Source organism: Poecilia mexicana, unplaced genomic scaffold (genome assembly GCF_051168715.1).
Source record: "Poecilia mexicana isolate PSO_F unplaced genomic scaffold, ASM5116871v1 scaffold_12, whole genome shotgun sequence".
Lineage (NCBI taxonomy): Eukaryota > Metazoa > Chordata > Actinopteri > Cyprinodontiformes > Poeciliidae > Poecilia > Poecilia mexicana.
This window is the reverse complement of record NW_028263381.1, coordinates 13,704,108-13,718,609: the sequence shown is the minus strand read 5'-3', so window position 1 is coordinate 13,718,609 and position 14,502 is coordinate 13,704,108. Positions and strand designations below refer to the sequence as shown.

At 40.2% G+C, this 14,502-nt stretch overlaps 1 protein-coding gene across 1 annotated transcript in view; it reads left to right on the top strand.

Moving 5' to 3' along the window:
• Window positions 1-14,502, top strand: part of wdr70 (WD repeat domain 70) — a 37,435-nt gene that overhangs the window by 10,093 nt on the left and 12,840 nt on the right. Inside the window, exons 10-13 of the mRNA XM_014969509.2 lie at window positions 4,882-5,056; window positions 12,237-12,336; window positions 12,727-12,811; window positions 12,913-13,051. Coding sequence (XP_014824995.1) covers window positions 4,882-5,056; window positions 12,237-12,336; window positions 12,727-12,811; window positions 12,913-13,051 — 499 coding nt within the window. The remainder of the gene's footprint in view (window positions 1-4,881; window positions 5,057-12,236; window positions 12,337-12,726; window positions 12,812-12,912; window positions 13,052-14,502) is intronic.

The following is a 14,502-nucleotide window of genomic DNA, read 5'->3' as shown; positions in this document are numbered from 1 at the left end:
CTTGAGTATCCGGAGGGCGGATCATGCATAATTCTGAATTTCAGTCAGAGTTTACATTTATTTTTTTATTTTTTTATTACAACAAACTGAAAAGGGGTTATGGATTGTTAATTTGTAGGGCCTTAATTATAAATATTTATTTCAGCTGATTCAGAAGACTGAGCTAAGTGGAACTTAACAGCTGTGCTGAAAACAATATAAATTGAAAACCTTGTCCAGATAAACTCATGCAACATTTGTTTTTGCATTAGAGGAGTATTTCTACTGTTTTTCCTTTCATCTTAAAAATGACCTGCATTTTCCTTATGTTGTCCCTCTGGCAGCTTATATAAAAAAGGAAAGGAGGAAGACAAACAGACTATTAATCTCTTTAGGATTTTATGAGAGGTACCCTCTTAATGCAAACCATGAACCTCCCCCCACAGTATATATATTTCAAATCAACCATGCCTAATTAATGAACTCATTGACATCGTGAGGGTTGTGACACTTGTCAAGATTAGAAACAGGCGCATATATTTATGCCCTGCAGGGAGCATAAGTGCCTTAAAACATTCAAGACACATGTCCTGACAGCAGGGCTGCAGACTACTGGCCTTGATGGATGAAGTGATAAACTCTTAAAGTCATGACACTCTTCATCTTATTGTTTTCTTTCAACTCATCCTTATTCACAGAGGCCCCAACACTCAGAATGTCACCGAATTGTAAAAGCAAATGAGATTCTGAACTATTCGCTCAATGCTTCATGCTTTACCGTCTGCATGTGAAAAGATCTCAAATACTCATAACTTTAAAATAAAAAGCCTTAGGCACAAAGCCTACCTGTGAACTGATGATAATCTAAACCGCTACAATCTTGTCATAATAGTCTGACCTTGTGGTCTGTCATCCTTTCAGTTCGACACGTCGGACTGCCAAAGAATCCTTTCTTCATTTTGCCACCCATGAGACACGATGTGCTCTATCCATTCAGTTTGTAAACACTAATGATAAACCACCGGGTCTCCAGCCTGTTGTTGAGTTTGTCTCACCATAAAACTAACACCTTTGCTGCCTATTTAGGAGGTCTCTGCGATGATAATTTGAATCGGTAATAATGTACGATCTGCAGACCTCCCAGCTTCTTAATTGAAAGAGCCCCATTCTGTGATTGGACAGAATCTCATTCACAAGGCCTACATCCTTCTTAAATTATGTCCTAAATGGAGGAAGTGGATAAGAGGAAAGCAGCGATAATGCAGCAGCAGGGAGGCTGGGATTGTTCTTCCAAAACCATGGGTTGAATAGGGAAGTCCGTACAGCTGGAAAAGTATTTCTTCTCACACCGGTGTGAACATGCCGACGTCTCAGATTTGAAAGTGATTAACGGCACAATGTTTTCCAGCAAATACGCGGTTTATCCAAGGGGAGGCTATTATGTGCTGACCCAGATCTAACCGTCTATTTGCTGAAAGACTGAAGAAGTTTGTCACAAACACTTTCCCTCATTAGAAAATGTCGGGAACGCGTGTCTTGTAAAAAGGCAGGAATAAACCGAATGCAGCTACAAAATATTTAACTAACTTGGGTTCGAGATGATTTCTGTTCAAATGAAAATCTTATTGTATTGATAAGCGTTTAATACTTGCCAAAGGGTATTTTCCACCCTAAGTAGATCTTGTGTTTTTACAGTCACTGTTGGAGAACATTTGTTTCGATGAATGCTGCTTTACAGATCTCGGGAGCATTGTAGGAATGGTGTTTTTGCTTTCTTCTTTTGCGACTGATTTTTCAGCCAGTTGAACCGAGAATAGGACAAATGGCGACTTTCTAATTGGGCCCACGTGTTTTTTTTGGTTTTTTTTCCCCCCTTTGTGTCATGAGGCACACTTGAGTACGGGTACACACAAAAACACACAAATTGAGAGGAATGTTTGCAGGATGTTTGAATGCCAGGGATTCCCTCCGTTCTGGCCTTCTGCCAGGGCTGCAGCTGGACCTGGTTTAGTTGCCACAAAATCACAGAGCCCAGGGTGGCGGGTTTTCGTCTAAGAGACTTACAAATGCATTCTTTTTAAAATCTTTTTTATGCCATATTAAGAAACTTGGACAGCTTTAATGTTTACTTTTTTATATTTTGTTTGAGGAGTGCAGTAGGTTGTTGAGGATGAACGCTGAGCGTGTGAACATGTCGAGGCGATTCACCCCGTTGGACACTTTGGGTTCATCCACAGTCCAGTTCATATCCAAATGTTCCTTCCTTGCAGTGCAAGCGTTCCATAGCCTGCGCAAGAATGCACATACTAAATGAATGCACTTGTCCTTTTTTGTCCATTCTGCAGCCATGACTGAATATTTGACTGACAGTAACTTTTGTCTTTTTTTTATGTGTGAGCTGTGAATACAATATTTGTTTCTTTTTCTAGTTCCTCTGAAAGGATCTGATGGCACAGTAGCTTGATTAAACCTCAGTGATGTTGTGACTCAATCTCACAGAAAGTAGGGCAGATATTCAGCTGCTTACAACCAGACAGTGTTGTTAAATTAGAGGAACTTGCCCCTTTGCTGTTCCCACAGTCCATCTGCGCTTCGTCCACATTGTTTCCCATTTAGCCTCTTTGCTTGAGTGGAACTCCACGTATCCCTCCTCCTAAACCTCTTTGTCATTTCCCAACTTTATCTTCTTCAGCTGTGAAGGAGCATGGAGCATCTTCCCTTCTTAATCCTCCTTTCTCATAACAGAGTCCCAGTTAATCAGTCAACCAGCTATCACCGGGATTCTACCAGTAAAACACCCTCATACAAGATGTCTGCCTCACTTTTCCTTATCTCGTCATCTGTGAAAGAAATCCCAGCAGCCATCACTCCTGTGGTGTCTGTAACCTGATGGCCAGATAAAACCTGGGGCCAAGGAGAGCCGTCTCTCCTCAGTCGACGTGTGAATGAACGTGTTGCCTCGTAAAGTGTGCACGCATGACTGGGGTTGTATGGGTTTTGTTCTGTTACATTCCCCCCCGCCCCCCCTTTAGTCTGGGGAGTGTTTGTACAGGAAAGGTGGGTGGGGGGAGGAGGGGGGGCAATTGAAGCGAAAACAAAAGTTGGAGAATGGAAGCAGCAAAACTGTATTGGAAAAAAAAAACATACTACTATAGAGTAAAATTGTAATTTAATTTTTAGACTTCACTGTTGCGGTGACATTAGAGGTGATCAGTTTAAAGTTAAAGCAAGGGTTTATAAAAAACTGAAAAGTGCATGAATGATCAGCACTTATTTATATACACATATTACATATTGTGATCCTTTAACCACGTGGAATCGTACAATGATGGCCTGTGCATACTTTGACACAAACCATCTTCAGTTTTTGAAGTGGCATCCAACTTCTCCAACTTTTGAGTTCAAAATGTAACCATATGTTGTTATTTTTGTAACTAATTCAAGCAGAAAGACATTTTAAATGACCCATTTCGCCAAGCCCACACATCGGAGCCAACACTTTCCATTTCCCTTTCCTCACTAAGTCTCTTATTGGTGACAGGTGAGGGTGCGCAGTCTCCCCCCCCCGTGGAAAAACGCCATTAAGATAAATAGCATTCCGGGTTCTGCGTGCGGCTCTAAAGGTTATATTGGCTTTATTAGCCTGACAGGATGCCTGCGATCCTCAGTAAACAAAACAGAGGTGTGTGTGAGTGCAGCAAGTGGACTTATTTGTCAACCACTCCATAACTTTGATTTTCCAACGCAACCACCTGTTTAGAGGCTCTTTTTAAAGTGTCCAGGTTGTACTGAGAAAGTAATTACATTACAATAATTTTCAGCAGAATATCTTAACTTTAAGCACTGGATTGTAACAGTTTCAGTCATCAGAGTGAGTTATATTTTTTAACTCTTGGCAGTTTTCAAACCGTATGTCTTCAGCTGGCAGTTGTATCGAGTTGTTAGACTTAACTAAACACACTTGAGTGTATGTGTGTGTCTTTGTGGCCTGTCATGGAGGAATCCTTGCCTGGCTTTTCGTAGCCGCTCTGGGTGTGTGTTTATACTCCGCTGCTGATCCCATGACCCAGAGGGGGTAAGACGTTCACTAAGGTGAGCAGCGGGTCGCAGACACATTTAGATGTACTCCGGCCTGCTGTGAGAGTTTGTGTGGCAGCATGAGAGGTTGAGCAAACATGTATGTGCTGTACACGTGTTTTTTTTTTTACTTTAAAAATGCAAAGAGTTACATTTCTGTAAATTTCCGGACTCCCTCTTATAAGCAGCTAATTTCTTGCGGACTTATCGAGATTGCCTAACTTGAATTACAGGTTCTGTTGTCTTTCCTATTTTGAAGAGTGACTAATGGGACTTCTGTGTCATACCGTATTAAATATTTTGTTTGTTGTGAGATTATGCAACTACAAAAGCAAAGAAAATTATTTGTAAGGTTTTTACAAGCCTTTATCAAGTAATTCTGGCATGTGCTGTCTCTATACGGTCACAAAATATCTGTTTAGATTTATTCTTAGATTGGCTTGTAAACGTGATGTGAAATTGAAATGTTCTCCTTTGAGAAGTTTTGGAACAACTCTAGCTTTTGCTCTAAAACAATTTATTCTTGACCACAAAATGAGTATTTAGATAGTAGTTTTCTAGTGTTGTGTAAATCCCAAACATTTACACTGTTGTCTGTTCAATTTGTTTAACTGTATTTAATTTGGAAAAGTTTGTATATTGTCATTTTTTAGAATCAAGTCACGTATTTGTGCAATAATAAAAAGCTTAATTTTTTTCCCTCTTCTCTAATGGCTCACATTGCTCATTCGAGCACAATGAGCCATGATATATCAACCAAAAGTCCTGGTGTGTCATTAATGAACAAATATGTTTTGAAGTATAACATCCATCTCCCGTTCTCAGCACTGTGCGCACTTGGGACGTGAAGTCAGAGAAGCAGCACAAGTCGGTGTTCAAACCTCGCTCCCAGCAGGGGAAGAAGGTCGTCCCCACCTGTTGCACCTACAGCCGCGACGGGAAGCTCATCGCAGCAGGTTGCCAAGACGGCACCATCCAGATCTGGGACAGAAATATGAGCGTGAGTGTTGAAGCACATTCCAGCCGCCGCAACGCGTCGTAGATCGCCGGGGTGGGTTAGTGGCTTCGGTGTAGCTGTGGATACAGAGTCGTGAAGCTCAGGGTCACCCAGTCATAGGCCAAAGAGAGCACAGGTTAACCAAACACTAGCTATAAATAATTTGGAATAGATACCTCTAACACTACAACTGCCAAGGACTGGATGTAACTCTCGTAAGTTGAACTCAAATGCCTTTTACCTCATGACTTCACCTAAAATGACTCTCCTTAGCATCATATTGTGGGATAGCTGTAAGATTAAATATAAGGAAGGAATACTTTAGACCATCAGCAGAAGTCTTTTTGACCCAGTAGCAGAAACATTCAGGGAAATGAATTACAGTTCATCCTTTGAGGGGAAAATCAGCAACCTTTTTATGTAACCCAACTATTTAATTACGTTTTTTTTTTTTCTTTGACTAAGTTTATGCACTTACTAGGAGCCCAGTGCAGCCACACTAATGGTATGGCTCAAAATAGCCCGAGTTGCGTAAAAGCTGGTGGGAGGCCTGATTACAATTTCCCACCAGCACATTTTCCACAATTAGTTAATTAGACAATTATCTGATCAAAGGCTGCCTTACATTCTTAAAGATTCACATTGTCTAGGTAGGAGTTGATTTTGGCTTGCAGGAAGCTTTGCGCTCACTTGTTTGGCTGTTTCTCCTTCAGCTGTCGCAGATCTTCACTGTGGATGAAAATGAACTGGAGAATGCAGCATCTCCATTTTTCATAAAGATGGCCGTTCCATATTAGACTGCGGTTAGTGTTTGGGCAATACTTAAAGCTGCTGTTTCTCGTTGGTCTGTGAGAGTTTTTGCTTTCTTTTTTTTTAATCATTAAATTTAACTTCATCAAACAAAGCAAGCTGCAGACTCCCTTGTACAGATTATTAGGTTGATATGTGCATAATGCCTGTAAATGATTAATGTTTTAGGTTCAGTTTAGGATTGTGTTCATTTTTAGCAGAAAAAAATCCATTGAAGAAGCTATATTACATAAAGATAAGAACAGTAGGCACATGGCAAACTGAGTACAGTGGCAGTAAAATTATCAGATGACATTAGACTAGTTCTATTTTCTCATCTGTCGAACCCCATACAGCATGTGAACAAAGCTGGAAGCTTCTGTTATATCTTGCGAGGATTGAGACGGTAACAATCAAGCTGTGGTTAGTGAGTTGGAACAGCTTGATTGGAAAGAAGGGCTTATCCAGATTAAGTCAAATGGGAAGTAGGCTACATGATAATTGCTCCAACAGCCAACTTCATAATCAGAAGACACACGGAGCGTAGCTTCATGTTTTTCTTTCTTTTTGTGTGTTTCCCAGTGTTACAAAGACTCTCACCTCTTCCCCAGCCACCCGTCGTCCCACCTCTGTGCAGCAGAAAGCAGGGTGCCTCAAGCGATTGGGTTGAAGCTCTCAGAATTTATTACCCCTCCTTCTCCAGGCTAAATATTTACCCTGTGTCCCATAGCAGCTTACAATAGTCGTGTCTCTCTCCTGACCACTGGAGCCTGCCCCGTTTGAATGGCTCGAGAATTTTGCGCGTTGCCCTCTGCCCTAATCAGCAACCTGTGCTGCTGACTCAAATTCGGCCGAAACCCTAAAAAGGAGTTGACCTTCCATTGCTTTTATTGCTGCTCCCTCCTCCGCTCAAATGAGGCCTATCTCCTGTTATATTGCTACTATTACTCATGCACAGAACATGCAGGCAGGTCAGTCACGATCAATTACATACGTGACCTTGATCTGCGGCTCAGCCTGAGGAGAAGCTATTGGGGATGACACATTGTGTTCTCGAACCGTGGCATGAGCTGATTGATCCAGCGATGGGAGTCAAATAGGTCGCTTCCAGTGGACTGCCACAGAGAGGAATTGCATGTTCATCCCCCTGACCACAATTACGAGGCCGCATTCAGGTTGCCAGGCTTACGAGCGCTACGAGAGACTTGTCCTCTGTCCAAAACATTACCGCAGAGAGTTAAGGAATGCTATGATGTCAGCGATGTGCTTTCATGTTTCCAGACATCAAAGTGGGACCACAAACGAGACGGCTGAAATAAATCGATCGGCGCAAGTGTTTTCTTCATGTGTCACGGCTGACTTTCCCTTGAAATCTGCAAAAGGGGGAGTGCGTGCTTCCCGATGCTAACCTGCGTAGCGTTCAAGATTAGCTAGTGACTGAAAAATGTCAAATGTTAAAAGATCATTTTTAACTGCAATATTTAGTGTATAATTCTTACATTTTCACATCTTTGTGTTCCTCAACAGAAATGCTTTTATTTTTGAATGAGTTTGCAGTTAAGTGAGGCAAATTTATCTTATTATGCAGTTATCCTATTTTTCAATCAAGGCCTTTATGTCTGAATGGAAAGGTACACAGACGTTTTAATTAATAAAACAAAATGCTATTATTACACAGTGCATCAATCAAACCCTTTATTTTTCCTGCTGACCAGGTTTTTGTAGTTTGTCGCTGATATTTTTACAATTTGTCTTTGGTGAAGAAGTCTGAATTTTTGAGTTTGGGTGCCATCAGCCTAATCTTCAACTCCCTCCATAGATCATCTATCAGATTCAAGTTTGGACTCTGGTTGAACCACTCAGAAAATTTAATATTACTTCCACTGAGGAGAAACATTCGAATTAAAGATCACTTTAATCCTGAGATTTAAATTTAAATCAATGAGTAAAAGAACTTTATTTCAAAATGTTTTCAATTTTTTTAGAAAAGGGAATAAATTAATATTTTCTTTAATTTCTATCCACTCCTAAAAGCTCATCCAGACTTACAAATTAATAAAAGCAAATTCCAAACTTTTCCAATCTCCACAGAACCGTGTTTTATATCACTATCAGAGATGGCTTTTATGTGCCTTAAACTAAAATGTATCATTTTAGAAGTTGGGTTTAGTGCTTTTAGTGAGCAGAGCAGCGTCCAGCCGGTCTAGAGAAACTGGCTGGACTCTGCTGCTGCTTATCATGTAGCCATAAAAAAATAAAAAACAACTAATGTTTCAAGCCAGGGTTCCCCAGCCGTTTTCCTCATGGCAGACTGCCCTGCGTGTTTTCAGTGTTTCCCTGCTTCACCACACCTGATTCCAGTTGAAGGCTAGTTAACAGGGTTTTGCTGAACTACAATCACCTGAATCAGGCGTTCAAAAGCAGAAAAAAAAGAAAAGGTGCTTTAGCATGACTAAAACTTTAAAACTTGTAGATAACCTCTGAACCGAGTTGTTTTGAATTGCTCCATTTTTAGCAGGGATAGTTTACGAAAACCAAGTCCTTCTATAAAAACAAAAACACTCAAGACGGTTCTGTTTACTCATAGGTTGGTCACAAAACCCAACATTAAAAAAATTAAAATATTTTGCCTTAAAAGAGACTTTGATTAAAGGGAACATTGCTTAGAGAAGTTATTCAACATTGCTCGTACGATTTTTGTAATCATTCCTCTATTTAACTTTTACAACATGTTTAGTAATTCAATAGCATTAGAGGAGAACATTTTAACTGCTTGAAATCTTTTCAGACTTTACAAACAGTTCTTTTCCTTTACTACGTTACTGAGATATGGCGGAAAGTTCCAGTAACACGGCAAACGTTTTTCGACTATCTGGCCTCTCGTTCCAGTGTGTGTGTGATTCCCAAACACGCACACACAGCCTCGCTGTCACATCTCGCTGATTTCCTTGAAAGATCAGAACAGCTGTTGAGGACTGTGGTTCAGCGGCTTGATCCCCACACAGTAACAAAGTCAAGAGTGAGACGTAAACTGACCGCACTGAGGGAATCGACGTCTTTTAGGGGTTCGGTTGTAAATATATGGAAAAAGCAGAGATTTAGAGCTGTATAATAATAGTCAGACACTGTGGTTTGGATGAGTTGGTGCAGTGGGAGCGTTTTATCACAGCACGCAGAGGAAGAACCCAAACATATACATGTAGAGGATCAGGTAAAAATGTTCACACTCTTTGATCTTTTTCATAAAAGTCAGTCTATTTTGTTGGGATTTTATTTGATTAACCATCGTAAAGTAGTGTGAGGGGACGGAAAACGACTCTTCAAAACGTTCAAGAAAGAGGATTCTGAAAAGTGCGGTGTGCATTTGTGTCCAGCCTCCAGATACATTTTAGAACCACCTCAGTCACAGCCGCAAGACTTTTGAGGCGCGACTCTACCCGCTTTTCGCAATCGGCGACCAAAAGCTTATGCCAGTCAGGTTGGAAGTAGCGCATCTGTGAACAACAGATTTCAAGTCTTGCCACAGATTAATTGGATAAACGTCTCACTGCAAGATGAACCTTCTCCTCATGCACGACTCTTTTGCAATCTAATTTCTCCCAGGATTACCCTGAATTTAGCTTAATCCAGCTTCCTATCAACTCTAATTAGCTTCCTACAGCCTGTTGAGGAAAGACCTTATTTTTGTTCCTCAACCTTATGAAACGTCCAAGGGGTGTGGATACTTTTTCGAGGCACTTGCGTGGATGTGAGCTGAAAATGATGTTCTGCATAACATACAAACCAGCACAATTTCTGGCAGCATTTGACATCGTTTCTCAAACCAGAAATAAGGAAAACAGTGTGGGGTGATTAAACTGAAGTCAAGCAAGAGTCCCAAACATTCTTTTTTAGCTTACATGGGAAAACTGTGGTTCTAGTAAAGAGTTCAGCTTGAGCAGGTTCATTTAGAGGGAGAAATGATGAAAAACAAACATCTGGACAGTTGTTTTTGGTGTTCTGCGTAAAGCACATCTCATCGCTCTCCCCCTCGCAGAGTATGCTTTTGGTATCATTCCAGGCTTTCTCTGGTTTTACTGCAGCCCAAACAAGGCAACCTGAATCTGCTTCATTGACCCATTTCCACGGTGAGACAAGTGCAACAACATTTCTAATCGGCACATCTGCGGCTTACAGAGACGTGGTCCTTGTTCCTGTTGTGAATTTGCGCAGAATAGCTAAAATACAGTCAGGATTAAGATTGGACGGAGGCCATCACAGCCACATGTACTAACATTTCACCTTAGCCGCTACTTCTAAAGTCTAAAATTGTCCCCCTGACGGATTAGAAATGGCGGTTTCGGACTCTTCTGACTTTTATTTTGCAACAAAGTTAATTTTAGTCCAGCAAAAAAAAAAAAAAAGAGAGAGAGAGACACTTGATGGGGAGACATTTAAAGACAATAAAGGAGAAGAAAAGCATCGAGTCAGAAGTAATCTTGATAATGGGGGAGCAGAAAATTATTCCCAGGGGAGACCAAGCATAAGAAAGTGTAATCCAAGTTATCTTCACTCCAAGGTAACGCTGTTATCTGTCTCAAGCAAGTTAATAACTTCCCTTCACTTGCTTCGGAGGTGAAGTATGGCCCCCTTTCTCTGTGTTATCATCAGGGCACATCACTCATTCAGCTCATGCCCTCCGCTCTCTCCTGCAAGTTTTTCCTCTGTATTTCGCTGCCTTATCTGTCCTCCACACTGTGTGCTCACTTCAAATTCCTTATCCGCTGCTTTTTTGGTCAAAGACCCTGCAGTGCTGCAATTCGCTTTTCACCGATTTATTTGCGTTCCTTTTAGAATTAATGACAATGTGGCTGTATAAACCAAGGCTATGTTTGTTTGAGCGTTAGAAAGGCCCACTTCCCGGGCTTGTTGCTTCACCGTCGTCTACTGATGATCGATTCTCTGGAATTTGGCTCGAGTTCGGGCCAGGTGAAGCCAGGACAGTGGGCAGTGAGTGTTGGGGGAGAGGGGGGGGGGGGGTTGCAGAAAGGCAAAGATTTTCTGGTAATGACCAACTAGGACAAAACCCCAGCAGACCAAAATTACGCTGCAGAGAATCTGTGTCTCTTCTTGCCTGGCCGACTAGAATGAGCTTCCAGCTTCACCAGAGAGAGAGAGATGTCTGCAATTCCCTCCTGAACCACCTACTTCCTCAGATAAACGGAAGTACGAATAAATGAGTGGAAAATGCATCATCTACTGTGAGAGTACGACTGTGCACCAGAATGTCAATTTGTACTTGCCAGAGGCATGTTTAGAACAATTTTCTGTAATTTAGTGGGTGTATCTTAAATGGCTTGGTTATTATAGCCTAATAAGTCATATTTACCTGCAAGAGATTGCTTAGTTACTTTGATTTGACGAAATGTCATAGTTTATTAGTCAACGTTACGTCTGCGTTATACAGAAGGTTTAATTATTTTTATGACTGTCTATAATTTGTAGAAATGGTTAACTACCAGGAGAATTGAACAATTTAGATAAATGGGTACGAAACGGCTTGTTTACAGTTGTTTTTGGTGCTTTTTTCCCACCTTTTATTTACACTTTGAGTCCTAATTTGTCACCACAGTTTATTTTTAAAACACAGATGCACATAACAAATGTGTGAATGTCTGTTTTTAACAATGAATGGAAAAAAACAACTAATGGCTGTTGTTGGCTGAAAACATAAAAACATTTTTTTCCCCTTAATCTCAGGTAAATTACAGCTACGAAAGACCCAGATGCTCTTTATTTGACAAATGGTAAGCTTTGGTTGCTTATAGTTAGGACGTTGGTCGACACTTATGACAAAACATTGGTTACACAGAAACTTGTTTAAGAAATGCTTCTTACAACAAAACCCCAAAAAGAATTATGGCGGTCAGGCCTGCGGTTACAGTCAAAATGTGTCTTCTGTGAGTTATTGGTCAGTAAATTGTTCTCTGTAAAACATCATAATTTAATTTCGTGTAAAAAAAACAAAAAAAAACTTCTAATACCATCTGTTAGGCTGCAGCCTTGCAGTTTGCCAAGGTAAATGTAACCTGTGATGTTAACCTGCTTGTGTTTCATAGGTCGTGGTGGGCTAGTTTAGTGTTCGTGACTGCGATGAGAACCATATGTTGTTTTGAAGACGCCGAGAACGAACCGGTCGTTTTGTTACTGTAGTGACAAACTTAAACATCCACTATTAAATCAGTGGCCAGGCTGTCTCCTATAATAAGAGATCATAAAACACATTTTACACACAGCTACAGAGGAGTTGGGTCTGAAACATTATTACTGACCTATTTTTGATTTATGTATTTATTTATTTTTAAAGCACACCTGAATGAGCAATAATCAATTTTTTTTCCCCACTTTTCGTTAGGTTCACACAAAGTTTCACTGCCGGCAAGCCCACACTCCTGGATCAGACACCTCCTGCCTCTGCTTTTCATACGATGGCGTCACTCTCGCTTCCCGTGGAGGTATGGAAAACGCCGCGGCTGTCAGGGCCCCCGGCCAGCTGCAGCCATTGGCATCACAACATGCAACCTTTAGTTAATAAAAACAAAGGATTCTAGGCAAATTAAGTGCTTTTCCCTCCTTTAGTAGGCAAATAAACAAAGACCCATCACTAACAAAACACGGAAATCTTACAAGAGGTGGATAAACACTAAAAGACTTTGCTTTGTTGGTATGTAATCTCTTCAAGAGGTTGCTAACACAAACATAAACAAAAATAACTGAGGAAGGAAGAGTCCTTCCTTCAACATGATTATGTAATGTAAATGAGCGATAACTATTTACTCAGGAAAACAAGTGCCACTTCCATAATAACATATAGAACTCAAAGTAAAGTTTGCCTTCATCTTCAGGCGACGACACGCTGAAGATCTGGGACATACGCAACTTCAGGAAGCCCGTAAACGAAGCTAACAGGCTGACCAACTACTTCTCCATGTGAGTCATCTCCGCTTTTATAGACTGCTTGTTTTCAGCTCTTGGTATGAGTGCATCGTGTGCAGATTATAAATATTTGTATGTGTGACTTTCCCTTCCAGGACTGACTGCTGTTTTAGTCCCGATGACAGGCTTGTTGTGACAGGGACCTCCGTGAAGAAGGAGGAGGGAAATGGGAAGCTGGTTTTCTTCGACAGAGCTTCTTTTCAGAAGGTCTATGAGATAGAGGTCACCAACGCTGTAAGTTCTGCCGCAGCACACTGGAGGCTTTCAGCACAGCAATTGTGTAAAGACTTTTACGAATGAGAATGAGTGAAACACTTGTTTTAATTATTAACTTTGACTATACTTTTATTAGCTGCAAATGTGGCTGACTTCATTTAGATACCAACAGGTTTCCTTCACAGTGTGGAGTTTAATTTTCAGTATTTTCCAGGTGTAGATAAGTACAGATAATGAAAATATGAGTAAGGAAGTATATCTTTATTTTTGTTGCCCTTTCTGTTGGTCGTCCTTCTTCATATACTTTCTTTGATTCTGCCCTTCTATTATGTTCTTCCTTTTTTCCTTCATTACTTTATTCCTTTTGTCCTTTTTTTCTTCCTCACTTTTCTTTCTCACGCTCTTTTTTCTTTTCTTTCTTCCTTGTGCCCTTACTACAAACGTATTTGTGTCTTTGTCTCCTTGTTCCCTACCACTATTTCCTCTTCTCTTCCTCTCATTTGTCTTTCTTTTCTTATTACCTTTTTTCCTTCCTTTATGCCTTTTGTAGATCCTAAGTTTCCTTCTTTTTTTCTCCTATTCCCTACTTCTCTTTGCTTCCCCGCTTCTTTCCTACCTTTTTCTGTGGGCTTCTTTTGCTTTCCATTATCTTTCCTTAATTTTCTTTGTGTCTTCTTCTTGCCTTTTGTTCCTACCTCTTCTTTGTGTCTTTTCTCCGTTTCTTTCTTTGTCTTCCTTCCTTCTGTGTTCTTTCTTTCCAGTTTCTGGTCGCTGCTGAAACCTTATGTAAACCATGTCCACTGTACACATATCCCACATAAATTCATAGTGAATGTTTGTGTTTTAAAGTGAACAGAGGACTAAAAACTCTGGATATGTATGAAATGTTTGCAGAAAAATGGGACAGAGAGTATTTATACCACTTCAAATATAAATATTTAGATGGTAATTTAAGTTCTTATTTAGTTTTTACACTTTCTGTAGAGCCGCCTTATTTGTACATGATTTTGGAGGACAAACTGTGATATTGTTCCACCTCCAAGCTCTTTTCTAAGGGGAATGCACCTTTGAAACATGTTGTTGTGTAAAAGTTGCATGTGTCATATAATTACTGTGTCATATTGATATACTCCAAAAAACTTTATTACCTTCAAAAGCGCATTTTATAACATTTGGACAACTACCTTGCAGCAGAAGAGCTATTTCTGCACAGAGGTGGGTATAGGAGCTAAAAAGAGTAGCTTCACGCCAGTGTATTCTTACACAAGTACAAGAGTTTACATTCAAAGAATTACTAAACTATGTGTAAATAAAAAAAACACTACTCAAGTATTGAATGATCTGATTTAATTTGTGCAAAATGTAATTGGACAAAAATGTAATGTTATAGTTACAAATATGTTTAACTCAACTGACTCAGTTGTAATCTGTAAAAATAAAACAAAGCAAACAAAAGAACTAGTAAGTAA